The sequence below is a fragment of the Cheilinus undulatus genome, linkage group 1 (assembly GCF_018320785.1).
Source record: "Cheilinus undulatus linkage group 1, ASM1832078v1, whole genome shotgun sequence".
In the NCBI taxonomy this organism is placed as follows: Eukaryota; Metazoa; Chordata; class Actinopteri; order Labriformes; family Labridae; genus Cheilinus; species Cheilinus undulatus.
The window spans coordinates 47,163,132-47,190,464 of NC_054865.1; the positions used below are offsets into that span (position 1 = coordinate 47,163,132).

The 27,333-nt window shown below is 39.5% G+C and overlaps 1 protein-coding gene across 1 annotated transcript; it reads right to left on the bottom strand.

Annotated features, from left to right (window-relative positions):
* Nucleotides 1-27,291, bottom strand: secisbp2l (SECIS binding protein 2-like). Its single transcript, XM_041787842.1, has 18 exons — nt 27,073-27,291; nt 22,004-22,215; nt 17,816-18,143; nt 17,542-17,680; nt 15,056-15,279; nt 13,413-13,437; nt 13,178-13,293; nt 12,004-12,114; nt 11,761-11,871; nt 10,524-10,691; nt 9,698-9,839; nt 8,433-8,608; nt 8,161-8,293; nt 7,890-8,052; nt 4,611-4,831; nt 3,874-4,028; nt 3,470-3,689; nt 1-2,178 (listed from the first exon to the last, which is right to left on the bottom strand). Exons 1-18 carry the CDS (start codon nt 27,091-27,093, stop codon nt 1,553-1,555), a joined length of 3,291 nt encoding a protein of 1,096 aa, XP_041643776.1. The 5' UTR covers nt 27,094-27,291; the 3' UTR covers nt 1-1,552.
* Nucleotides 27,292-27,333: the final 42 nt, after the last annotated feature.

The window sequence follows — 27,333 nt, forward strand, 5'->3', positions numbered from 1 at the left end:
CCCGGTTAAGGGATCAGGGAAAAAAAAGCATTTGAAAATAACTGACTCAGTGTGCATGTTTTAATTCGCCTATATTTTTGATGCTTAGTAAGTCAAACCACATTCATTTTTATCACCTTAATTTTTATCATCACTTTCTGTGACTTTCACCCTTGAGGCCTCTTTCCTTTATTGATTAATGGAAATGTTTGCGCTGTTAATGATAAATAAAAGCAATCAAAATGATTACATTTACCACTATTTTCATCAAATCAACCTCAAATTAATCAAATCAGTTATAATTTATCACTTCATTATTCAGTTTAAGAGATTTTATCACCTTAATCGTTTCATTTTTGTTACTCTCACCCTTCATATGACTCAGTGTAAACTGTGGTGTAGTTAAACTTCATGATTACCGGCTTGTAAACACCTGCTTGTCCTTTCAGTTAACTTGCTTCTTTTGATTAAGTGAGTAGAGTCAACACTGATAAGAACGACTACTTAGAACCCTGTTACAGTTTTTAGTTTTCATAATGCTTTACACTACACAGAAAGTTTCGTCAAAGATTAATTTGACAAGAAGGCTTTTAAAAAGTGGTGTTAGGTCATTACTAGGCAAGACAGCTTGAGAGCCACCAATCATGGACATCTAAAAAACAGAGCAGGAGAATTTTTATCTGGAGCGCAGAGAGCATTGATGATTTCCAGTCTCCATATAGTTTCACACTAGGCAAGATAAATATGACAAACCATTATACCACACGTAAACAAAGGTTATATACACGCTTGTTTTTGCTTCTTAGAAGTTTAGACATTTGAATCGTCTGAATATACAGAATGGGCCACTTATTATTTGAACATTAAAAAACACTGAAGACTGATGAGTGGGAGTGGTTTTGCTAGAAGCACAGACGATTTTCTGATGCTGTAATATTTAATGAGGAAAGTTAAACATAAACCACGCAATAATTAACAAATGCATGTCTCTCCTTTACTCGTGGAGCAGTCAGGGGGTAAAAAACAGAAATCACACACATTATTTACAAAGATAAAGCTAATGAACACAGCAAAATAAATGCAATGATGTGCCTGTAAACGACACAAGCACACAAATACTCGTAGAGCTGTAAACCTTCTAGGCTCTTTGTAAAGCAAGATGGGAGCTGAAAGGTTCCAACTTTCCACCTCGGTTTTTTTTAAGGGCTCACCACTTGCTCCCAAAAGGTTCCTGACTCTGAAAGAGTTCAGCTTCAGAGGAAGAAACTCAAAAACTCCCCTCTGAATTCAAGTGTAGCAGGTTATGGGCCGACATAGTGAAGGAAGCCTTTTAAATAATACGAGTGTTGTTCTTACTTTTCCTCAAACTGTGCTAGTTTTCGTCATGTGTCGTCATGTGTATGTTGGTCAATATCTCTGCGTTAATGGTCTGTGTTTCTGTTGGTCGGTTGGATACCTGAGATTATGTGGTGTCTGGGTTTGTAGACAAAGGAGAGACGCTGCTGGCTGCTGTGAGGATGGATGTGTGAGAGTGACAGGGAATGAGCGTCACAACAGAAGATGAGAGCACACGTCAACCTGCCATCTTTTTAGCCTCCACTTGCTCCTCCTCCTCCGCTGTCATCTCTGTGATGTCTGCTGAATCCAGATCCTCCTCGTCCTCACTCTGTCCTCTCTCCTCATCATAATCTTCTTCTTCCTCCTCCTCTTCTTCTGTGCTTTCCTGACTCTTTCCTAACTGCAGGTTCTCCAGAGTCTTTGACACCCATGATTCAATACGGCTGCTGAGGGTCGGCACCTCAACTGAAATCGGTTCAGGAGTGTAGTCCTCCTCTTCCTCCTCCTCGTCCTCGTCCTCCGCCTCCTCCAGCATCCCCGGGACAAGGGTGGAGGTGGTGGAGGTAATGGAGGAGGTCAGAGGGCCCCTGCAACTCCCGTCCAACGAACCTGTCTCGGTGCTCTGCTGAGAGGCCAGCTCCAGCCGGTCATCAACCCGTACCTCGTCTCTGTCACCAGTACCCTGTGTGGGAGGCCCCGTCCTGGGCTGTGGAGCAGAGGAGCCGGGGGGTGCTGTATTGGTGTTAGCGGTGTTGCCCTCTGTGTCTTTCTGAGTGGCTGTGGAAGGAGCAGGGCGGCTTGGCTCAGCCTCTACAGGCTCCAGGGCATCTGAAGTCTCAACCATACTCCTCCAGTTTGTCTCTGAAACAAGGCAGACATTTTTATTGCTTCATTTTTCTTTACTTTAGAAACACTGCAGACAAAAGTTGCAATCAAGAGAGCACAAAATCAACAAAGGTGAAAGAAAATTTTGAAATACATTTACTTAGAGACCGTATGTCTCTGCAAAACTTGCCCTCAAAAATGAAATATTTCACCTTTAATCTGCTTCATTAAATTTCCAAGATGTTGCTGAAACCTTTTCACCACTACTTTTACCTGAAAGCATCTATTAGTCATCAAAGTTTGTAAAAAATAAAACCTTTTTTAGATCAAGAGCTGCACTGTGTTCACAACCTTTCCTTCTTGTGACTTTTTAAAAAGTGTTAAGTTTGGATCCCTGGTCACACAGATGGACGTATTGTTTGCAGATTAGGATTGGCAATATTCATTCTTTAATACCATCATGCCCGCCTAAATTTTACCAGGGTATACCGTATTACTGACAGGTGTTCAAAACCCCCATTACACAACACAGACAATAGAACGTGTCTCTACTGCACTTCAGTGAATCCTTTATCAAAATATTTCGAGTCTTTAAAAAACATGCTTGTAAGGCGACGTTTATAGGAGCGCTGGAAGAGAGTAATATAATTAAGTTAAATAAGATACATCAGAACAGAGGATAGGATATAGTTTCGTTCTTTTTCCCCTCCATGTATGACACATATGCGCAGTCTTTTCCTCCCTTCTGCCTTCCTCCCAGGGGTGATGTGAGAAGTAATATTCCAACACTATTATTGTAGGATCTGGGAATATGAAGAAATGCTTTCAGATAAAGATTCGCCATAATTATGATTTATTTCCATGTCATTTTTCAATGGCGAGCTCTGCCCTGCAGAGAGTTTACTTTATGGGGAGCTTATAAAAAGTTACAGACTACTTGAGCACTCAAAATAACCAACAAGCATCGACTTAATCTACATTTTACAGCTACATTCATAAAGATAAAACATTTTTAAAAACTTTGATGGTTTTAGTTGTGCCTAGAATGGCTTCTGCAGAACATGACACATAGGATTATTAATAATCTTCATCATTTCTCATCACTGATAAGGGTGTAAAGATATATGTATTTATAACGTACGGGCCTCTCAATATGGCACAGTCGTGTACCGAACAGATACATGTGGAACAAAGCTCATACACAGACGGAAAACCAGAGCGCAACTCATTGTCACACTGTCCTGGCAACCACACAACCACAGCAAGCAACAGCAACAGCCTGAATATTCCCAGGTAAAAGTAAAAAGCTTTAAATATTGTAGCTTACCATACTCCTTTTCATTGACCTCTGAGATCGGCTCAGAGAAGATGGAGCAGAAGGAGATAGCAGAAGCAGCAGAGTGGTTGCGGTAATGGCCCATTTGGTGTGGGACTTTCTTGTCATTTTTAAGAGCCTCTTCAGCCTGCTCTTGCTCCAGAGCTGACACCATGTCCTTGTAAGCTTTCCTTGCCTCTTCTGTCAGGGAAACCAAACGGTTGAAGAGATCCTGAAGGAGGGAAGATGAAAAAATAGTTAAGCATATGAAAAAATCAATCATGCTGTAAAGCAGAGAATAACATACATCTGCCTATAGTTTAATGCTCATTTATTTAACTCACACTATGATAAAAAGAGGAAATGTGAACAGGAACATTACAACCAAGGGGTTTGGGTGAATGAGAGAGCCCTACCTCAGCTCCAGAATAGTTGAAAATGCCAACCACACTAACAGGCACCAGTTTGTTGACGCAGCGTCCAAGAGCTTTTCTGCCCAAGGCAAACACGAAAGGGATCTCCTGCTCCCTCGCCATGGCAATCACGTTATATAAAGCTTCATCCAAACCACCTGCAGCACAGGAAGTAAGTGACCCAAATATACAGTTTAAATAAATTAGCATACAGAACAGAGAATACTAGAAACTGCTCTGGAGCACAAGAATACAAAAATCTGTTTTTTAGGTGATAACATTCAGCTATAGAGCTACACAACTGAGACTGTTAGGTTTATACCCAGTTTATGCTTACTGGAAAATACATTTTCTTTCTTTTCTACATTTTTTAGGAATCCCATCCAGTAATAACTCACTTCTTTTGAGGACAAGATGAAACATGTATGTACACTCCAATTCCATGCTGTTTGTATAGACATTACTAACTAGTAAAAAGATGCTGTTTGTGATAATTATTCTGGCCATCTAGCAAATCTGAGGTTCATATTTACTCTCGTACTGGTCTACAAGTCATAAATAAAATAAATTAGAAAAGATCATCTAAAAATGGAATGTAATTCATTAGAAAGCTCCATGCAGCAGAGGGCCAATCAAGACTTCAGTGCTTATACTACTATGCGCACCCACTTTTCCCATAATCCATTTCTCCATAGTTAAAGACTAACGAGCAAGAGCTGAAGCAATGATGCTTGGCTCACCTTTGGCCTGGATCTTCTCACAGTTTGGAGAGATGATCACACACTTAATCTTGTGCAACTTCATGTGCTTGGTGACTTCTCTGAGACCCATGACCAGGCGCCGTTTGGATTTGGCCTTGGTAGGATCTTTCTGGTAGACTCGCTCCTGGAAGCGGACCAGTTCCTGTAGCAGCAGAGTCACGCTCTCGTCTATCTCTTTACTCAGCACCTGATTACAGTACCTGCAGAGATGAGAACCATGAGAGGAAGGTGGAAAAATATGGGTTACAAATGCTAAAAAAGATCTTTGCATGTCTGGGGGAGCTCTCAAGCTAAGGATGATCAAATCACATGAAATCAACTTTATCTATATAACATTTTACACAAAGAGTTGACTGAAAGTGCTCTAGTGCACACACAGAAAAAGATTACATTAAAAAAGCAAAGAAACACAAGTAAAGAAAAAAAACAAGAGTGACATGAAGGAAATAAATGTGACTAATTATAATAACAGTTAAGACTTTAGGAAAAGCTATATTTGTGTAGTTGGCAACAGTTCAGAGCTACTGAGTTAAGGTGTGTTTTGAGATGACTCTTGAAGATCTAAACTGTGAAAGACAACCAGATGAGAAGGAAGACAGTTAAGAGGCTTTGGGGCAAACCCTGTCCCCTTAGTCTTCAGTTCTGTTGATCAGAGGATCTCTGTTCTCTCATGGTGTAATATGGGACGGGGGCATAATTGAGATGATTCCAAAAAAAGTTTTCTAGCAAAAAATGTTGAGTGTATTTAACTGGCTTTTCAAACATATGACATGTTTATTTATTGCTTACTGTAAAATACCAAATAATCACCAGGTCCTAATCAACCGCTGGGTGTGGCAGTACATTTTGACAAATAAACACCTGTTCCAAATAAACGCGGGGTGTAATTTATTTAAAGCTCCGATATGTGACTGAGATGAGATCCGTATAGAATCAACTCTCAACTCTCCCTCCATTCCTGTTCTTCTCTGTGTTTGACTCATGGTTTGACTGTTTGAGCTCTGTAGCTCTGCCCCTCTCTTTACATACCTCCTTGTGGATAAAAATGTTCACTGAATTAAATACTGATAGTGGCAAAGCGCTCGTGGAGTGATTTTGCTCTGCTTTTCCACTGAAATCAATGGCCGAATCACAGGCAAGAAAACACTTCATCTCATCATGAACAAATTTTACACAAGACCAAACACCGCTGTAATTCCGCCATTGAATCAACTTCTCACTGAGCTGAGATACGGAAGCTACAGTGGCCAATAGGAACACTCCCTCTGACCTGAGCCTGATTGGCTGCAAGTACTAGCCTCCTCATTGGCTGGGGCACCCCGTTCCTTGCTGGTTTTATCAAGTGAGATAGCAGCGCCATGCCCCGATGCAGCGAAAAAATAAAAAGTACGACATTAACTTTAAACTGTTGTCAACTTTGTGTTTGTTTAGTTCCTTACTAGTATTTAAAGTGTTTAAAGAGTGTTGAGTTGACGGAAGAAGACAAAAGTATAACTATGGTACTGTGATCTTGTCTTAAAAATGTAAAGGTGATATTCATACTGGTGTAAATAAACGGTTTGATTAAATTTTTTTCCAATTTTTGCAAAGCAAGATTTTTGTGAGAAAGGAATTAAACGCCTCTTCCAAATAGCCGCCTGGTCCCAAATAAATGCCTGGTCTGCTTAGTGATTGAGACAAATAAACGCCCAGGCTATTATTTGGTATTCTATGGTAACTGACAAAAAGAACCTTTACAACATGAGTAATAGATTGACTCTAAAAGAAGTTAACGGTGTTAGCATTAATGCACAAATCATGATTAATTAAGGTCCATAATAAAATGCATTATTTTTAAAATTGCTATTAAAGGCATGCTTTATTGCCCCTTTCAGCATAATTTGGTTCCACCACTGCAGTGTCTCCCTGCAACCACAGTGATGTAGAAAAAGTTCACCATTTCTTACTAATGTCTTATTTCACGTGAAAAAAAAAACACTCCAACAGCTCAGTGGACATGTCACCAGTCCTTTGCACCTTGTGTGTTTAAACATTTATCTATCTAACCTTCCTTTATTTCCTTTTTAATCTATAACAAGTTCCTTTTCCTTGGTTAAGTTCATGTCATATTCATCAATCTACCAAAATTCCTTTCTTTATCGAAAGATTTATTTTGATATATTTTCTTTCAAAATAAAAGCAGGTCTGTATTTAAAAATTCAGAAAGGAAATGAACCCAAAACATCTGCACAGTCTCTGTTTTTCTCCTAACTGCTGGTAAACTGTGTGAGTGAGTGTGTGGCTAGCTGATAGAACTAGTAGGATGGCAGAGCACTTTGCTGTAGAATTATCTCAGTTACAGGAAATCTTTGGACTAAGTGTGCAACAACATCATGGCAAAATCTAAGTTCAAAAGCTCTTCTTGTATATGCAGTTATGTCGCAGAGCCCGTTTCAGGCAACTGCTCTGTTGGTTGCACGACATTTTTACAACTGACATGTAGATTTATTAGTTAAAGGATTTGAATTTTTGGTTAATGCTAAAGTACTCTCAAGAGCATCTTCTCTCAGATTGTAATTCAGAATGTAAATGAGATATTTTTAAAAGTAACACTACACAACACTGCTGGTAAAGATAAAGACACTTACAAGATAAAAAACATATACATTTAGGCTCATAAAGTCATATGTTGTTTTCTTGACTCTCACTTAAAATTTATACAGTTCTTTCTGACACGTTTAACTGCCATTTGGTTATGCTTTTGCTGCTCTATTTTTTTTGTTTTTGGACTCCTTTTCTGGATAAGGAGCAATCTTTCTGCATCTTTAAGAAAAGCAGAGCCATCAGACAGCATGCATACTTCAGTGGCTCTTTGAGGCCACATAGTGTGGTCAAAGCTGAGAGGAGGAGAGAAGTTACAGAGGTCTTTTGGAGGTTCTAAATGCAAAATCTGTTAGAGAAGGGTGGGCTGAGACAATAGGCCTACAGCAGAGGACATGGAGGGACAAAGCTGTGTCTGTGACCACTGGCATACATTCTGCTGAGAAGGAACAATGTGGTAGGCATCTGTGCCATACTCTACAATTCTTTATTGTACAATCCCGCCCTTAAGAACACCCATTCATGACTCTTGCAGCCAAGGCTCTGTTATTTTTGAGTAGGAGAAGACATTTTTGTTGTGCATTTTTGACAAATTGCAATGCCGGAGATTCCTACAAAAGGTCTTTCCTGTTTAACTTTCCTGTTTGTTTTTCATGTGGGTTAAGAGTGTGGACTTACTCTCTGAAACGTCTACTGTGGATTTTTGTGATGGCGTTTGAAGCCATAGGACTCCCAATGCCAGAACTGGCAGGAGAGCCCTGGGACACAGGGGTGATGCTGTATGGAGAGTTCTGACTTGCTGGGGAGAGAGAGGCATCGCTGGGCACACTCAGACCGTTCTCTGTGATACAAACAAAGGATTAGAAATAAATTACAATATATATGGATTTTTTAAAACATAGGAGGACTGGCAATATGTGTTGTTTTTTAAATCATGGAAAACCTTCACCTTCTTGGGAAACTGGCTCTCGTGGAAGGTCATCAGTAAAGTGAAGGCTCTCGTCACCATGCTCCTCCTGGCCTGAACACTCTTGTTCTACACTTGTCTTCCCTTTCTTTCCTTCTCGTTCTTTTAAGATTATCTATAAAAAGGCAACAGAAAACAGAATATCAAGCACAGGTTTGTGTGAAAAGATTAAAAGTTTGAAGTATAATTTTCCCTTTTCTTGTGCATGCTAAATAACACCATTCCTCTGGGAAATGATTAACTCAATCAATAACCTTCTTCAGGGCTGTCGGTCGTTTAACTTTGGGGATCTCTCTCTCCTTCCCTCTCTTTATTCGGGGAGCGGTGGAATCCAGCGGGTTATGAGGGGCAGAGTACTGCTGCTGACGACCTTTCAACATGGAGGACAAATTGGTTGAGCCTGAACCGTGGAATGGAGTAGATGTTCCCACTAAAGAGGGGCATAAAAATGTTGAAGTTAGTCATGTAAATGGAAGCATATGTTTGATTTAATTTAGCCTTTTTAAGTCAAGAAAATGTCTATTTCAAATCAGTTTAAGTTCATATTTTTATTTATAATAGATTGGTTATTTCATTTAAATCTAACATATTTCCTTTATTGTAAGGCTCCATATTTAAATACTAGGGCGATATACTTTTAAATTTCTAAGCTTCTGGATGGGTAGGAAAAATACCACAAGGTGAATTGTTCAAATTCCTCTTATAGAACAGGTGTTAGTATTAAGTATAGTTTTACTAGACTGCAGTGCTTGGCAACTTATCAAGTTTCAATTGCAACCACAATTTTGGCATCCCATACCCATCAAAAACATGAAGATCATGATTTAATGATTTCTGCACCACATGTTGTTACATTTGTTTTTTCAATAGATTTTGCCTAGTAAATGTTTTAAGTGGTAAAGACTTTTGTGTTTCCAGAGAGAGCATAGGAATCTGAGCCAGGGAAGGTGTCCTGGCTTGGGCTAGTGCTCATCCCCATCTGACTCAGAGGTTTGTAACTTTATAGGTTGTGTTGGGTCTGTCAAAGATTTTTAAATAGTCAAGCATGGTTTGATCACTCAGTGGCAGTATCCACGAAAGTAAGATATGTTGAATTGAGATTATTCACCAGAAAGATTAAGCTTTCATCAGCCTGGTAATTATTGAATTCCAATAAGTTTAATAGGATCATAAAGATATATACAAAAGGTTCAAATCACTGCCAGAATTTTTGCAACAGAAGTCTAAAACGCTGCCATGCTATGCAATAGAGAATGGTGATAATCCTTCAAACAGAGAATAGAGAGAACAGAGAACAGAAAAAAAAATTCTTAGAGAGGAAAACTGGAGACATGCAAACATTATTTAACAGTCAAAGATACAAAGGAGTTCTTTAAAAAAAAACAGACAAATTACAGCCTAAAAGAAGAGTATTAGGCTGAATTGACACTTCACAATCTAAACCCAAAATAGGCTGCACCCAAGTCGTGTAATTTTTTTGTTTTATTTCTTTATAATGCTAAGAAAGGAACATAAATACCTGTGAAGTCCAGTGGCTTTGTATTGGTGAGTTGTTTGGCCTTCATAGCCTGCTGATGTTTCTCCAAAGCTGCCAGCATGTCCCCCAGGTCCAGCTCGACAGAGGTTTTACTTTTCTTCCCTGCTGCTTTGGTGAATGCCTCCTGCAAGCGGGAAAAGAGCAGGCAGAACAGGGTCAGCTGAAAGAATTGATCAAAACAGCTAGAGAAGAGAAAGATAATGTGACAAGCAGTTTTGACGATAAAGATTAGGAAAACTACAGATCAGTTGTTATGGCTTTGTTGAAATCAGACATTTGCTGTCAAGGTCAAGACTCTGGAAAGACATGCCCCAGATGATAAATTTTGCAGAATCAGTGACGTCTGTAAATCCTTCTACTGCTGTGTTCTTAAAATCTTTTCATATTCTAATTTACTGTTGATGTATCTCTAATACCTCTGATTTTATCTTCCTGTCCTTGATGTATCTCCACTGATGAAATCTTGTCTTAATATATTATTTCTTACACCATTTTGTTGTCCCTTATGGCTTATATTCTTTTTATTTACTAAATAATTACTAAATCATTTAAGTGCCAGTTTTAATTTACCTCTGAGTTCATACTTTCTATTTGCCTTCTTATTTACTCTTCAGGGCCTTTACTGTTAGGACTTCTTGGTGATGTCTTACTTTATTATTCCCTGAGTTCCTGTCCTTGCTACATCTGTTTCAGCACTTTGTTAACATTTGTTTAAAGGTCCTGTATAAAAAAATTATTATCATTCTTATTATTTCTGCTGGTCATGTTTCCATCCCACCTGACCAGCAGACATGGTGCAGGTTTATACCTGTAATTTCTTCTGCTCCATGCTGATTTCAGAGTACTCCTGTGCTGTGGCTAAAGCAGCAGCTAGAGCCTTCTTCCTCTGGCTCTTGGCCCTCTTAGGAACAGAGGTGGTGATGGGGATGGGTGTCTGCACAATGTTAATGGGGGAGTTTTCTGGTAGGTTATCCAGCTGTGAAGCAAGAAGAAACAGAAATTTGTGTTAAGTAGAGGTTGAAAGATTATCAGATACAAGAGTCAGACATATTGTTGCACAGACGTACGAAACCAGAACTAACTCTTCTAAAGTGCTCTCTCTATCTCTCTGCAAATAGGGGCCTTTGCTTTGTGTTGAAGAGAGTCAGTGCTTGTGAAATGCTCCTGTAACGTTTTCTTTGCAATGTTTCCTTATTTACACGCTCTCCATACACTTAAAGGTGCAGTGTGTAAAATTAGGGAATATTTGCAGGATCAAACAGTCACATTCTGGAATGCAATGCTCACATCTGGTGATAATTGTGGCAACCCATCTATTTTTAAAAACATGGACATTTTTTTCTCCTTTCTGTGGTAATGTAGAAACATGCAAGATGCAAAAATCCAAGATGGTGGGCTACATGGAGGGATTTTCCATGCATATGAATAAAAGGCTAATTTTAAGTTAATTAAAAAATTGCAATTTTGTTTATTCAGCTGATTAACCACTGATTTAGACAGGCCTATTTATACACATGATGTACAATTTGTTCTAAGTTTGTTCCCCAAATACCACTAGGCTAAATATTGCACACGGCAGCTTTCATGCATCCACAAATTTTACACACTGATTGAATGTAAGAAATTTGCAACAATGTCTACAGTAGATTTGCATCACCTGCAGCAGTATTGTAAGTTATCACCACATTGCTTGTAATTCAAAATTCAATATGTAGTCATGCAATTAACCCAAGACAAGCAACAAAGCTAATGCTACTTCCAGGCTTAATAAATGTTAGTTTAGTTAAAAACTTAGTGTGTAAAGGAAAGATCAAGAAGATTAAAGGGCAAATGGAGCTATTTTTGTTGTGTAAGTTGGAATAAATTATATAATATTAAGACAGAGGAAAAGGTCCTAAACACCCAAATACATTAAATCTGCTTTAATTAGAAGTTTAAATAGTTGATATGCAAACAAACAGACTGATGTGCTTAATTTTCAAAAGGACTAATGTCAAAGTGAAAGTGGCAACATCTCTCTATTAACTGGGTCCAGTTTCTCCTACCAGGTTTTTGGGTAGTTTAGGTTGCGTGTGCGTCTGGGCTGGAGTAGGTTCTTGTTTGGCGCTACGTTGAGCTGCGCCTCCCGTAGCAAGATCTGGGAACTCCTCTTCATCCTGGCAGAAACACAGAAAATATCATTAGCAATACAATCCATCAGTTGAAAATAAATGTAAAATAAAAACAAGGGTGACAGTGCTGCATTGAAAATTCACCCCCCCAAAATTACACATGAAAACTTCTCTCACCTCAAAGTAGAGGGGCTCTGGGGTGAGCTCAGTGCCTGTGACCACTGCTGCCTGCAGCCTTTGTTCTGACTGGTTTGAAGGCACTCGCCCTGGATAACCACCATGGAAATCCTGAGATTAGGAGAGAGACGAAAAGCACAGTGGTCAGACATGTTTGGCAGGACGCTGAGGCATGCAGGTAAAATTGCAGCTATTGCAGACCCCTCTCACCCCAGACATGGACTTTTTGAGGTCCCCATCTCTAATAAGGCTGAGGTCAATCATGACAAGACCTCCTACCACAAGAACAGTTTCTTCCCCTCTGCTGTCAGCATCATGAACAACACACATTCACACACAGCAGACTATATTTTTTGTTTACAACTATATACTGTGTGTTTTATACTCCTATGGAAAACTGCACTTATAACTTAATCACCAGTACACCTGCACATCTGTGCAGTCTCTGCTTTTGCTCCTTTGTACATACTTTTGTGATGTTTCTAAGGTATTCAGTATTTTTATTTTACTACAATATTTCCCTAAGATAATCTGTTTAAGTTTCCAGTCTTAATATTTCTTATTAACCTCTAAATATTTTTGTTCCTTGACTAAGGTGTTTGTTTAGCACCAAACACCAGGTCAAATTCCTTGTACGTGGAAATGTACTTGGCAATAAAACTGAATTCCGATTCTGTGCATAATTTTAATGAAGTGAAGATGAAAAGAAAGGAGGCAAAAGCACTGTTTTATTAAAAAAAATCTTGCTCAAGTATACTCAGTCCATATATGTTTTTGTTATTTAAATTCCTAACATCACATTAATACTGCGTGATGTTAAGCCTTTCTTCAAGCAAACATCACCCTTACTTTCACTTTTATCTGGGAATATTCAGGCTGTTGCTGTGTGGTTGCCAGGACAATGTGACAGTGAGTTGTTCTCTGGTTTTCGTCTGTGTATGAGCTTTGTTCAACTTGTATCCATTCGGTACATGTCTGTACCATACCGAATGGATACGGTACGAATACACGTACCTTTACACCCCACCATCAATACATATTCAGAAATGTGTAAGCTTCAGTGTGACTCACTAGACATAGCATTTACTCCAACACTAATTACAGTAAACCTGCAGCTGTTTCCTGAAACACATCAGTCTTTTACTCTGCCTATACTCCAGTGGGTTTACAGTACCTGTGAGAAATTCCTCTGTTCAGGATTCTTCCTCTGATCTGCTCTGTGAAACTGGCCATTTCTTTCCCCCCAGGGCTTTGGGTTAGCTTGAGAGGCTACATTTACCCAGGAACCAGCTGGTGGATGAAGACATACAGTAAAACATTTATTCCCAGGTAAAAGAAACAACAGAATCAACTTATAATATGGAGTAAATATGGGAACATAATGACTTCAAATGTTGCTTCAGACTTACCTGTCATAACACCAGCTTCTACTCCCTGTGAAACACAGAAAGAAAAAAAGGGGGGGTAGTTTTCAATCTTTTTAGATTCTTCTATTAATTATCATACTAGAGAAAAGGTAATTAAAGGATAATGATGCACCTTCATCATTGATTGTTGCTTAGCTCTTAGTTTTGTATTTTGGGATATGTCCAAGTTCTTTGTTTTTTAACCTCTAAACTATGCCAAACCAAAATGCCATGACTGTTTTATGATTAGTACTCTGAAAAGGTATGACTGAATAAACACAGCTGGGAAAAATTCTCACCGGTGTATTTACGCTTGCTTCTAACATACAGCTACAATTACAAAACTCACTGTATGTGATGCCATGAATGCTTATAAAAACAGAAAAATACCCATAGTGAGAAACCAATGCACTGACCTGAACATATGTTTTTCAGCACACTATGTACAGTGCATTCAGTAAGTATTCAAACCCTTTCAATGTATTTGTTTTTCTTATATTGCCTGATGCTACAGTCAAAAAATATATATGTATATGTACATGTATATATATAGTTCTCATCAAAAGAGTACCCCATCATGACAAAGTGAAATCAGAATTTCAGAAAAATTTGAACATTTTTGAAAAACAAAAACATTGATATATCCCATTGACATAAGTATTCAGACCCTTTGCAAACACACTTCAGGTCAGGTGCCTCCCATTTCACTGGATCATTGCTGAGATGTTTCCACACCTTGATTGGAGCCCAGCTATGGTAAATTAAATTGAGTGGACTTGATTTAAAAAGGCACATGCCTCTCTAAAAGGCCTCTTGAATGTCAATGCATATAAGCAAAAACCAAGCTATTAGGTCAAAGGATCTGCCTGCAGAGCTCAAGAGACAAGATTGTTGCAGGACACAGAGATGGGGAAGGCTTAGAAAAAAATATGTTGCACTGAGGGTTCACAAAAGCGCAGTGGCCTCCATAATTCTTGAGTTCTGGAGATATTGTGTGGAGATGGGACAAAGTACTAGAAGGACAACCATCACTGCAGCCCTCCACCAATCTGGGTTTTATGGCAGAGTGGCTAGACAGGAGCCCACTTGGCTTTTATGTGTACTTTTTGTGAACTCTGAGAGGTGTGTGCCTTTCCAAATCATGCCCAATCAATTTAACACTGGTGAAAACAATCAAGGTGTAGTAACATTTCTGCAAGGATGAAGAGAAACAGGAAATTTCTAATGTGTTTTGCATCATAACAAAATTAAATTAAGTGAAGGAGGGTTTGAATACTTTCTGAATGTACTGTATTTAATGAATGTGTATCACTGCACCAAATATCCACAAAATATAGTGTAAAAATCACAAACTCATGTTCTTTGACCCCATCTCAGTCAATTATGGCCGATCTTAAAGATTAGATTTAAAAATATTCTGTGGAGCAATGCTCGGTTCTGTCTGTCAATGTACAACATAATCTGTCTTACATTACAACAGAAAATTCAACTTCCTTCTTCCCCATTCATTTTCTGCATATCTAAGTTTTGATTCCCAACCAAAATCAAGGAAGTTCTTCTCTAAGAGCCTATCATATTTCTGACTATGAGAAAAACAAGTATCCAAGTTTAACTATACGTCTACTGTAGATACATTATTGACATACCGGTGGTGCCGCTGTATTCTCTGTTGTTCGTTGTGGTACTCCAGCTGCCTGGTTGTGTTTAGGGCTACAGTAGCCGCTGTCGCTGTCTATGTCTGCTTCACTAGCACCTTGCTCGTTGTAGCTTTCACCTGGGTGAGAAGCCCGTCTTCTCTTAGTTCGGTTTTTCCACAATAACGGACTACCTCGCTCAGCAGCACATCGTCCTGACACTTCACCTGGAAAATCTGGGGATAAACACAGAAAAACTAAGAACAGAATTTTCTTTTTAAGTCTTAAACAGAGGAAGACAACATCACTGGCATACAGGTACATCTCAGAAAATTAGAACATCATGAAAAAGTTCAATATTTTTTGTCACTCATTTCACAAAGTGAAACTCATATATTGTATAGACTCATTACACATAGAGTGAAGTATTTCAAGCCATTTATTTCTTGAAATGTCGATGACTATGGCTTACAGATAATGAAACCCAAAAATTCAGTGTCTCAGAAAATTAGAATATTACATAAGATCAATTAAAAAAGGATATTTCAAACAGAAATGTCAGGCTTCTGAAAAGTATGTTCATTTCTATGCACTCCATACTTGATTGGGCCTCCTTTTGCATGAATTACTGCATCAGCGTGGTGTGGCATGGAGGTGATCAGCCTGTGGCACTGCTCAGGAAGCCCAGGCTGCTTTGATAGTGGCCTTCAGGTCATCTGCATTGTTGTGTCTGGTGTCTCTCACCTTCCTCTTGACAATACCCCATAGATTCTCTATGGGGTTCGGGTCAGATGAGTTTGCTGGCCAATCATGCACAGTAACACCATGGTCATTGAACCAGCTTTTGGTACCTTTGGCAGTGTGGGCAGGTGCCAAGTCCTGCTGGAAAATGAAATCAGCATCTCCATAAAGCTTGTCAGCAGAAGGAAGCATGAAGTGCTCTATAATGTCCTGGTAGATGGCTGCGTTGACTGTGGACTTCAGAAAACACAGTGGACCAACACCAGCAGATGCCATGGCAGCCCAAATCATCACTGTGGAAACTTCACACTGGACTTCAAGCAATGTGGATTCTGTGCCTCTCCACTCTTCCTCCAGACTCAGGGACCTTGATTTCCAAATGACATGCAAAATTTACTTTCATCTGAAAAGAGAACTTTGGACCACTAAGCAACAGTCCAGTTCTTGTTCTCCACAGCCCAGGTAAGACGCTTCTGATGTTGTCTCTGGTTCAGGAGTGGCTTGACATGAGGAATGCGACATTTGTAGCCCATGTCTAGGATTTGTCTATGTGTAGTGGCTCTTGATGTGCTGACTTCAGCCTCAGTCCACTCCTTATGAAGCTCCCCCAAATTCTTGAATGGATTTTGCTTGACAATCCTCTCAAGGCTGCGGTTATCCCTTATGCTGGGGCACCTTTTCCTACCACACTTCTTCCTTCCACTCAACTTTCTATGAATATGCTTGGATACAGCACTCTGTGAATAACCAGCTTCTTTAGCAATGATTTTTTGCTAGCTTACCCTCCTTATGGAAGGTGTCAATGACTGTCTTCTGGACATTAGTCAAGCATGCAGTCTTCCCCATGATTGTGTAGCCTACTGACCCAGACTGAGAGACCATTTAAAGGCTCAGGAAACCTTTGCAGGTGTTTGGAGTTATTTAGCTGATTAGGGAGTGACACCATGACTTTCCAATATTGAAATTTTTCACAATATTGTAATTTTCTGAGACATTGAATTTTGGGTTTTCATTATAAGTAAGCCATAATCATCGACATTTCAAGAAATAAAGGCTTGAAATATTTTACTCTATGTGTAATGAGTCTAAATGGGTTTCACTTTGTGAAATGAGTGATAAAAAATATCGAACTTTTTCATGATATTCTAATTTTTGAGATGTACCTGTAATATTGATTTTAAAAAGAGGACCATAAATCCTTGTTGAGTAGAGATGAGTTTGGGTTGATTGTATGATGTTTCTTGATATGACAATTATCCACAATGGGGTAGCTAAACTTTTGACACTTGTTCATTTACTTTTCAAAGGATAACAATATCACGGGTTACATCACGAGCAGCACATACATTTTACTCTCCAACTGGAAACTCTGCATTCCATTTCTTTAAGAAGCTGAGCACAAGCATCGTCAACATCTACCTGCAGGACCAGACACAGCTCTTAACACCATTGTGTCCTACTTCCTTACCGACAGAAAAGATTCTTGTTTGCATGCAAAGACGCTTTCTTTGATGAAGTCTGGAATGTTCTGAACTTCACCTTCCTTTAAGCCACAGGAAAACAGATCATCACTGACGCTGATTGTACACATGGCCAACAAAAATTAGAGTGAATTTTCCCCAAGGCTAAAGCTAGCTGGCTTCTCATCTTCAGTAGGCAGGGCTGCTGCTTGATTCTTTTTATTGTTAAAGGAACTCTGTATACTCCTTGGATCATAGGACTTAATGTGTCTGTCATTAATCCTAAAGTATTCTTACCTGTCTGCTGTGCTGCATCCACCAGCAGGACAGTCTTGGTCCTCCCATCAGGCCCCAATGTGCACACCTCCTTCTGTACAGCTACACTTCTGGTTGGAGGCCGACGACCTCTAGGAGGCTGGCACACACCCAACTGTTGCTGCAAGAGAAAGAAAAAAGGACAGGGCTGGTCATTTAATCTATTAGATATGACAGGGTCATTTGTAAGCGATACAAACAATATAATACTTCAATGTGACGTCAGTATCACAATAAAGCAATTGCTCTTGTGTACCTTTGGGATAAGATTAGGTCGCACCATGCCTCTCCCCCTCTGACTGGCCATCCCGTATGCCTGTCCCAGGGGGAGTGGTCTTTCACTGACATCTGCTGAGACAGGGTTGACCACTCCAGCTTGCACTGGACCTGCATAGGTGCCAGGAAAAGGCTGATAGAAGCCCATTACTGGAGGGCATGGAGCAGGCATGATCTGGTAATAAGTGTAGTCGTTGGAGACAGGAGGCTGGGGGGAAGACAAGATAGGGTATGCCAGGTACGAACCACCGGGGCTAGGGTTAGGCTGCTGCCAGCGCAGCTCCCCTCCATTATACATGGGATGTTGCCTATGAAACAATGGAAAAGAAAGGTTTGTTGTTAATCTCCAACTGTTTCTGCATTCAACAAGTGAAGTTTACTTGCAAAAGTAAGCCAAGTTACACTTACAGCTCAATTAAACCAATTATCCAGACTAATAACTTTGTCCTAGTCAAGCATCTATTTTTTGGTTGAGGTTGGTCTGACTCCACAACACCAGGCGTCATTATGTCACCTTTAAACTAGTTACTGTAGAACCTTTCTTCTTGTTGACCTAGCGGGCAGCAAAGCAGTTGTATATCTAAAATGTGATATAGAACTCAGTGGTCCAACAATTTTGTAAATTACTTAAGTACTACTAGCTTTACTTCTGGTACTGATCCAATACATGCACTGCGGTATAGTGCAGGGTATTCACAGGTAGGTCAAGTATACTCAGTTGTTTTTTAGGTCTCCATGCAGTATACCCACTTCTAAGTCTCTTCTAATGCATGTTTCTTAGGAGTATGCAGCATGTTTTTATTTTATTGCCTTTGTTGTTTGGTCAGGTAAGAATATCAGAGTAAGCCAATCAGAGGCAAACTAGGGTGGGTCATACTTTGCTGTTATCTGGGATGTCTAACGACGCAAACAGATTTGCCGGCACTGACTTTTATCAGCTAGCTTCCCTCATCATGATTTCAGATTTATACATATAATGCAATCATTCAAGGACCATTTTTTAGAATAGTCTACAAAAAATCCTCTTTTCCTTGTTTTTATACTTTTTTCTTATTTAAACATGAGAATTACATAAAAATTAGCACTCTCCAATACAACAATGTATATCCACTTCACAATAAAGGTAAAATTAGATATTTTTTCAAAACTGTTCAGCCCTTGTTTAATCTAATATTGTGTTGGTTGTAATATAGAATGATTTATTTATTGCTTGTGTGTGTTGGAAAATACACAAGATAAGGAACCCTAGGAATAATCGCATATCAAATTGCAATATTGGGGGAAAAAAACACAGTTAGATTATTTTCCCAAATTGTTCAGCCCTATTCAAAGCTCAGTATGGACATTTCTTTAATAAAAAAGGAGGGAGAAGTTATAGTGGAAAGGATGATTTTGCTGTTCTCCTGTGAGCTTTGGCATGAGTTTGTTCCATCAACTGGCTCCCCTGATTACAAAGATAGTGGCTACTGGGTCATGTTCGCTTTTTAGAGCTCAGCATACACACTACATCATTTGTTTTATCGCTCTGATTGGCCTGCAGTTAATGAAACAGACAGTGTTTGTCCAACCACCCAATGGGATTTCTTCTGCCCTTCCCAAACACAGACTGTGGGCAGTCGTCCAGATGGATGTGAGACATTTTCCATGCATTGGATATTTGAAGCAGTCTAACTGGCTAGTCAGGTTAATGATTTCATTTGGACTAACTTGCTCACCAGGCCTGACATCAACCAAAGAAAAACTTGGTTGACCGAAATTACACCCACGGATCGACCAATCGATTGGTCATTTAGGTTAGAAAGAAGAGAGAGAAAAGCTTCTCTTTATTTTAAAATCAGTTAAGTCCATGACAGGTTTCTCATTGCACCCTTTTTCTAAGTGATCTTTAATAAACTCAACATAAGAAGCTTTATGCATTATCAATTATTTTTATCTCCTTTATATTGTACCAAAATAACATATGACTGTATACTCCTACAGTGAGAGCAGAACCATGAACAGAATCTCCAACTTTGGGACATTTTTTTTCCATTGTAAACTGTTGGACAGCATGAAAACAGGAATGTCTTTTTTGGCATGCCTTCCCCTACTACAATAAAGGCAATCAACATGCAGAGACAATCAGTGTATCAGTGTACCATATAATTTCTGTGATCACAGCAGGATAACTATTTTGAATCATTAATCATTTGTCTACAAAATATCCTCAGATAATTGTTGGTATTAATTCATAACAATATCTATTAACAGGACTGACTTGTTCCAACTCGCGCTATGTCATTTAGAAGCATATATCAGAAAGCATGGAACGCTTTTTTACTGAGATGAAGTGAAAAAGTCGTGTAACATAATGGCCAGAAGACATTATTTTTTCTCTCTTATGCTCTGTCTGTCTGTGACAGACAGTTACACTGATGTGAACACTTTAATGGATGATAAAGGGACTTAATACTTGTATTTGCTAACTGGTGAATTAAACTGGCAGCAGGAGTTGATGCTATGACATAGGGCAACAGAGACACTCATAGGCGCCACTTCAAAGCAAACATCCTGCATCCTTGTGTCGAGTTTAATATATATGTTGTTTCCAAGTTGATTACAGTGTAACCACAGTGAATATTCTGTGTCACTATTCTGTGTGAGCCTCTCAACCTAGATTGCCCAGCGCTACATTACTCCTCTCTGTCTCCGGCTACGCGTTTCTTACTCAGTCAGCTGTGTGCTCCTGCTGTTTCGTTCTTACAAGCACACATGACCAACCAACGAGCAGGATCTTGATTGGATGAGAGCTTATCAGCCAACCAACCAACTGGAAGGTGCCAACGTTAAAAGCTGTATGAAGCTTTACTTCAGTTTTGTTCAACAGGGCAGATGGCACAGAGGTGAGATTTAAAATAGCAAGTGGTAAATTGCACTTGCTCTTCTATAATTTACAGATGATGTGAGACTCTTTTCATTGTATTTGGCAAGGCATTCATATAGCAGTGCAACCTATGAGCAACTTGTGTTTGTGATTTTTTTTCATGCCATTATCCCTCCAATGTATAATTTATTGTAATCAGCATGTCCCTTTGTTAATGTCTGTGTGTACAAGCTACTCCAAACCACATATCACTGGATGCATTCAAAATGTCTGAACTGAACCGATTCATATTAAGACTAAAGTGGACTAGTTTTTATAGCCAAGTATAATTATACAATGAGGGGAGTTGGCTTTACTGTAAAATACTCAGAGGTAGACTGCAGGCAGCTTGAAACTAGGACAACAAGCCTGATTAGGTAACATAAACATTTTAGCACTATGTACAATTGTACAGAACTTTTTGGCAGTAAAACAATAGTGCAGAAGCGAAGGGAGCAAAGGGTGCTGTTCATGTGAGTTATGTAACATTTTGCTCTATATACAAGAGGCAGCTGGATAGTAGTATTCACAGTAAATACAGTGTGCACACTTCAGTGTTTGACAAAGCTGTTTTAAGCTTTAGCAGTGTTTAAAAGGCACAGTGGCTCAACAGAGTGGTGACATCCTGTCAAACATCAGTATTGCCACTATGATGATGTGCCTGATTGTCGGTTTGTTGGGGGTGTGCACATGGTATGCAGAAATGATAAGGATCCAGATGATATTTTCACAGCCAGCGTGCATTTCCTTGCATTCAAATAGCGGGGAAAGGAAACAAAGGAGCGGATGTGTGCAGGATACAGCAGATCACTCTGGACAAAGAGAGAGTCACTGGAAACATAGACTGTGGTTCCATGTACACTGTGTTAACTCTGGGGAGGTTTCCATTCATAATTAAGCAGTCTTAAACTACAGAGCATCTAATGGCTTAAACTCAACACACTGTTTAAGCGAATTGATTCAGATCTCTTTGTGAAGCACAACATTAGGGACACAGTGTTCTCTTCTTATTATAGTAAACATTGTGGTGAATGAGTTATTCTGAAAACAGAAAAAAAGTTCAAGAGAGGGGCAAATTGTTCTTGGCAGTCCTAAATTGGGACACCATAATTCCCACAGTGCCACAGGAAAGTAAAAAAATTGAACCAAAGATGACAGCATAGGGAAAATACCATAATTATCATGAACAAAACCACTAGTAACATGATTCAGTTACATAAGATTGAAGCCACAGTCTTTAGTTTTAACTATTCCCAAGTTCAGTACCTGTTTGGTTGGTTCTCCTGGACGAAGGGGTAACAGGTGATGAGGTAGCTCGGTATAGGAGTGGTCTCCACCCCTCCACCACCACCTCCTCCTAAACCTCCACCCCCTCCTCCTCCACCTACATCTCCAGAAAGACTCATGCTGACCAGGGATCCTTCGAAGCCTTTCTTCTGTGGGATGAACGGTTCCACTTCGGCTGAAAGCTTCACATCCTATACAAAGAAAGAAAAAGACACAATAATGTCACAACAGCAGCCAATTAACCACATGACACGTCTGAGTGAGAAAACAATCAACACCTGTGAGCAGAAATGTCTGATACAGCTCAAATAAATTTGCTCTAGTCAGTTACCATGTTATTTGCTTCTGCTCAATCAAGCCCAATGATTGCTTTCTCGGCATCAGTGTCTAAGCTTACATGTTACAACAAATAAAAGCTTTTTATGGTTTTATTACCATCTCCCATCCCTCAAATGGGACGATGTGGGATGGAATCAACTAACTGCATCAAACACAGTCATAAAAATCTACCTCATTTCTTCATTAAAATGACTTTATCCTCAGGGGATATTTTGCAGTTACTTAGTTGTCTTCTTTGGTATCATAATAGACTTAACCAGGATACTAGAATCTGAATTTTCATGCAACACTGGTTTAAAGCCAAACGATACTTGTTCTGATACCACAGCAACATAAAAAGGTTTACTGAACAACCCAGCTCTGACATACTGTTATTTTAACAAACAGTATAATTATTAGAATTTTCCCAAGACCCTTTAAACCCAAAATAAACAGAATTTCCTATAAATTATCATTAATAATCCAGAAGAAATATGCTATTATTCAGCTGACTATATCTTCCAACTTTCTTATTTAGCACAATTTATGGGTGTTAGCGCTTGAGCTCACAGTAAACAGTCTATCTGCCAGGATTCAGAGTTAAACTTTTGACCATTGGATGACACTGTTTTTTTATCTAACCTCAGTTGAAGCAGGCCCTTAAGTTATCATGCATGTCTTTATGAGATGCTAAAGACACTTTACAAAACGTATTTGCCGACTGGTTAATGAGACCATTTAGCCTCGCGTACACTGTATGTTTATCAGCTGATTCAAACAAAAATTTTGAGTCACATGACTCCGAAGTAGGGTTGACTTTTAGCCTGATCATGCGTTGTTTATCCTGCAGCGAACAGGGAGACATGACCGCTGATCATGACCCAACCATTTGCTCCTGACTGGTCCGATGGATTTCCAGCATGTTTGATATTTTGGTTGTACAACTAACCTATACACTCCCATAGTGAGAGCAGAACCAAGGGCAGAATCTCCAACTTTGGGGCATTTTTTTCCATTGTAAATTTCAGGACAGCCTCTTAAATCACTACAAAAAACAGCAAGAATGCCCTTTTAAGATTAGTTTTAGGGGTTTTCGCCTCTATTACATAGATAGGACAGTGGACAGAGCCAAAAACAGGGGCGAGGGTGGGGAATGACGTGGCAAAAGAGCCAAAGTCTGTACCTGAATCCAGGCTGCGCAAGTACATGGGGCAGGACCCAACCATTAAGTAATCTGTGCCCCAGGAACGTCTTTTAATTGAAGTAACTTCCCCAACTATAATAAAGGAAATCAACAAGCAGTACTCTTTGTTGTATATACCATCAACCTGCCGGGGACTACAGATGGAAATTAGCCTATGGCTACAATCTGGCACATTTACATGTTCATCTCATTAATGTTTATTTTCCCTTATCACAAATAAATAACGAAAATAATAATAAAATTTAATAAAAAAAGGCCTACCTGTGGACCTTTAACTGACACACAATATTTGTTATTTTTTGGTTGCTAGTTGCTGGTGATGCTGTTAATGTGCATGTGTGTGAGAGAGAGATAGATGTTGGTACTACTTTAACCTCCATCTGGAAACTCCATTAACGTTTATTACAGTCCTTCCCAACTTCACTGGGACCTCTTAGGGATCTGGGTTGAAAAGTAAGTGCATATCTGTTTTTCTTTCATAACTTTTTTACGCTGGTCAGTCTAGTTTAATGGGTCACTAGACAGGCACAGACAAGCAGTCGTCATTCAGGCCTTTTTCTGTTATGGACTGGTACAACAGGCCATGGAAGTCAGGGGCATTAGACATTAGTGTTAGGACTGATAACCTAAAGTGCTTTCAAGACCAATCTGCTACTTCCAGCAAAAAAATAAGCTTTCTGTTCTTAGGTTTTTTTTTTTGACAAATTAAAAGAAAAACCCACAAATACAAACAAAAAATATTTAAGCTTCTGCAAAACACAGACAGAGACACGTACATTTTAGTTGTAGAAAAAATATTCAAAAGTTCTGGTATCATTTTTTAAAGGCACTTCGCATGTTTTCTTAGATTAAGGTCATTAAAATTTCAAATAGTTGTAAATTAAATTTAAAAAAGAGGCATTCCAGCAACCAGCAACAATTTGCAGTAAAACACCAGTTTGTCTCTGTGCCACAAACTGTTGATCTAGTGTCCAGAAACCACTTTCTGTAGGGCTGGGAAATTGATCAATCTTTTTTTTTTTAATCAAGATTACATGATTACTGCAAAACCATAGACTGTAGAAAGAAGCCAATCTGCAGTGGCTTCCATATTGAAACCGCGGTCTCATCCGAACTTTGGATCAACCTAACAGCCCACCCGCTAAGCTCTACTTCCTAGCTAGCTAGCTAGCATTCTGGTTGACAGAAACATAGCTTCTGCCTGTTGAGCTATCTGTCATTCAAATTAAACGCGCCAATCAGTAAGTGCATGAGATGCAGATGCTGTAAAATCAATCATAAATTGTGTTTGATAATCAAGGCCCCACTTTAAAGGTAACTTTCAGTGCTCCAAATCCAAAATGTAATCAACTTAAAAAAACTTACAGATAAATGTTTAAATTGTTACACCACTATAGTCACAAGTACTTGTAACTGATAAGAATTCATTGATTTCTTATTTTTATCCAAGACCTTCAAGCCATTTTCACATTTAACGAGCATTTGACTGGTAGATGCTGGTACAAAATTCTCATCCTGATTCTAACCCAGGGTTGCAGCTCTGTCCAAGAGGTCCCATTAAGATAATCTGCTATCTTTTGCAAAGGATGAGTAGAGTTGACAGGGTTCAGAGTACAAAGACACCCCCTCAAATCTCTGAAACAGTGGTCGGATGCATGAATAGAGTATCAGTGCAACCAGTGGATGTCAAACAGACAGCTATTGTCTCCCACTGCTTCTGTCTGTGGGAGGCTCTCTCACTTTTCCTTAGGTAACCTATATAACCCATCCTAGCTAAACATAGTCAACATAGATCCTGTTTTCCTAGGGGAAAAGCAGATACCAAGACTTGTATGGCTATAAGGATTTAGGACTACAGCACCTGTATGATAGCTCAGTATAGCGGATAGGGAGTGGTTATAGGATTAAGTTTGAGAGGATAAAGTAGGGACAGTGCAGCAGGATAAGCTAATTACACAGCAAGCTATAGCATGGAGGCATTCTGCACTAGTGGTGAACCTTGACTCTGATCACATGCAGAGAAATTCAACTATTTTAGGATGAGTTTTGCCGTTCAGAAGATCTGTCTATTGATTCAACCATGTGTGGCTTTGTGTATCTGAGTGTTGGGGTGTGAGAGGGTGAGTGAGAAAGCTGTGATTGTCAAGAAGGCAATGAGGTCAGATCCAGATGTGCATTCATTGGTGGTGACAGACCTTGTAGTGATTAGACTCGGGCTACAGATCTCAAAAGCCTCTGTTTGTGTAAGCATTTATTCCCACACCAGTTGCTCTCAAACATAAGAAAGACGGTCTGTTCCTCTTGTCCTGAGAGGAGGATAGCCTTTAAGGGTAGAGCATATGCACTAAGGCAAAAAGGATTCACAACACAACATAGTGTGGTCACTACAGCAAAATTTTAGCTTCAGTATGATAGTAAAAATGGAAAAATACATATAAAAGTGTACTGATACCAACGCAGTGGTTTTCAACCTTTTTTGCCCTAGGCACCCTTAAGATCAAGCTATAATCTCATGGCAAACCATATGTACACAAAATAGCCTCTTTCACCCCGTATTTCTAATTACCAAATATTGAAGGCAAACTCCTGCTCAAAGCACAGGCATTGTTTCAGTGCTGTAATAACGCGTGTGATTTTGCACAAGTCGGACAGCGTACAGGGGTTTGCCTGCAATTTTCGCCTGGTTTTAAAACACGGTTTAAAAATGCTGGATCGCATGTTTTATTCCGAGAATATTTTTGAGCCAATGACACCACAGTTTTAACCCACTCTATTCCAGGTCAAACTCTGGCATTACGCACTGCAAAACCAAACCCAACCAAACTGAACTTTCTGCATTATCAACCGCGTCAGAGGAATGCCATACATGCAGAAGAACCAGACATTCCTCTTATTGACAAACACTAGCCACGAAACCTCCCCGCCTCTCCTCATAACAACACTCTCATGCGCACATTCATACCTGACTGAAACGTTTTACGTCTGCCTTTTCTAAACTGTAACCACACATAAAACCACACAAATACTCCTAGCTGTGTCTGTAGCTCTAAAACGACAAGCGACGTCAAATGACAGCTGAGATGTTTAGCTTTAGCTTGCTAGCCTGGCTCCTGCCTAGAAGTCGACTGCCTTTCTAGGATTATCAAAAAGAAGGTGTCATTTAAATATATCTTCGTCATGTTGTGAAATAATAAAACATGTTTAATGCGACAGACGACATGTAACACGCAATCCCTTTTCTGCTGTGACGAGCAACGGTTACCCGTTAGCTGTTTTACGTTAGCCTGCTAGCTAAACAGGGTAGCCGTTTACATAGCTGCTTCTCATGACAAAACTAAACCCTCGGTGCTGTTAGAGTAGCTGCTGACCTATATAGCTAATTTAAGTCACAACCAATTAACGTCGTAATTAATAGCACAATAGAAAAAAGGTTTTGACCACAATGTAAACGGAATCCCAATTTTTGGGCCCTTCTTCCATTGGTAGACCCCCAACAAAAACGGCAAATTATTAACATAAATCGTACCTTATTGTCATTTGCGTCCATGTCAGTCACCGACGCCGCCACAGACCGTCATAGACCACAGTGCGGACGTCAGGATGTGGGCCCTTTTAATTTCTTCATTGTAAATAATAATAATCACCAAAGGCTAAGAGAGACTCACACCCAGTTTCCACTAACCGCTAACTGTTGCTAGATGCTGCTGCGTCAGCTAGCTGCGCTCTCCACAGTCTAGCTTGTAGCTTTGGCTCGCTGGGAGTGAGCAAACTGCTGTCACTGTGGAAA

Excerpts from the sequence above, each read along its gene's own strand:
- secisbp2l (XM_041787842.1), bottom strand. The coding sequence starts at position 27,093 with ATGGACGCAAATGACAATAAG. Across the intron at positions 22,216-27,072 it reads TGGACGCAAATGACAATAAG|GATGTGAAGCTTTCAGCCGA; the intron begins GTACGATTTATG and ends TTCTTTGTATAG. Across the intron at positions 13,294-13,412 it reads AGAAGCTGGTGTTATGACAG|CTGGTTCCTGGGTAAATGTA; the intron begins GTAAGTCTGAAG and ends TTCATCCACCAG.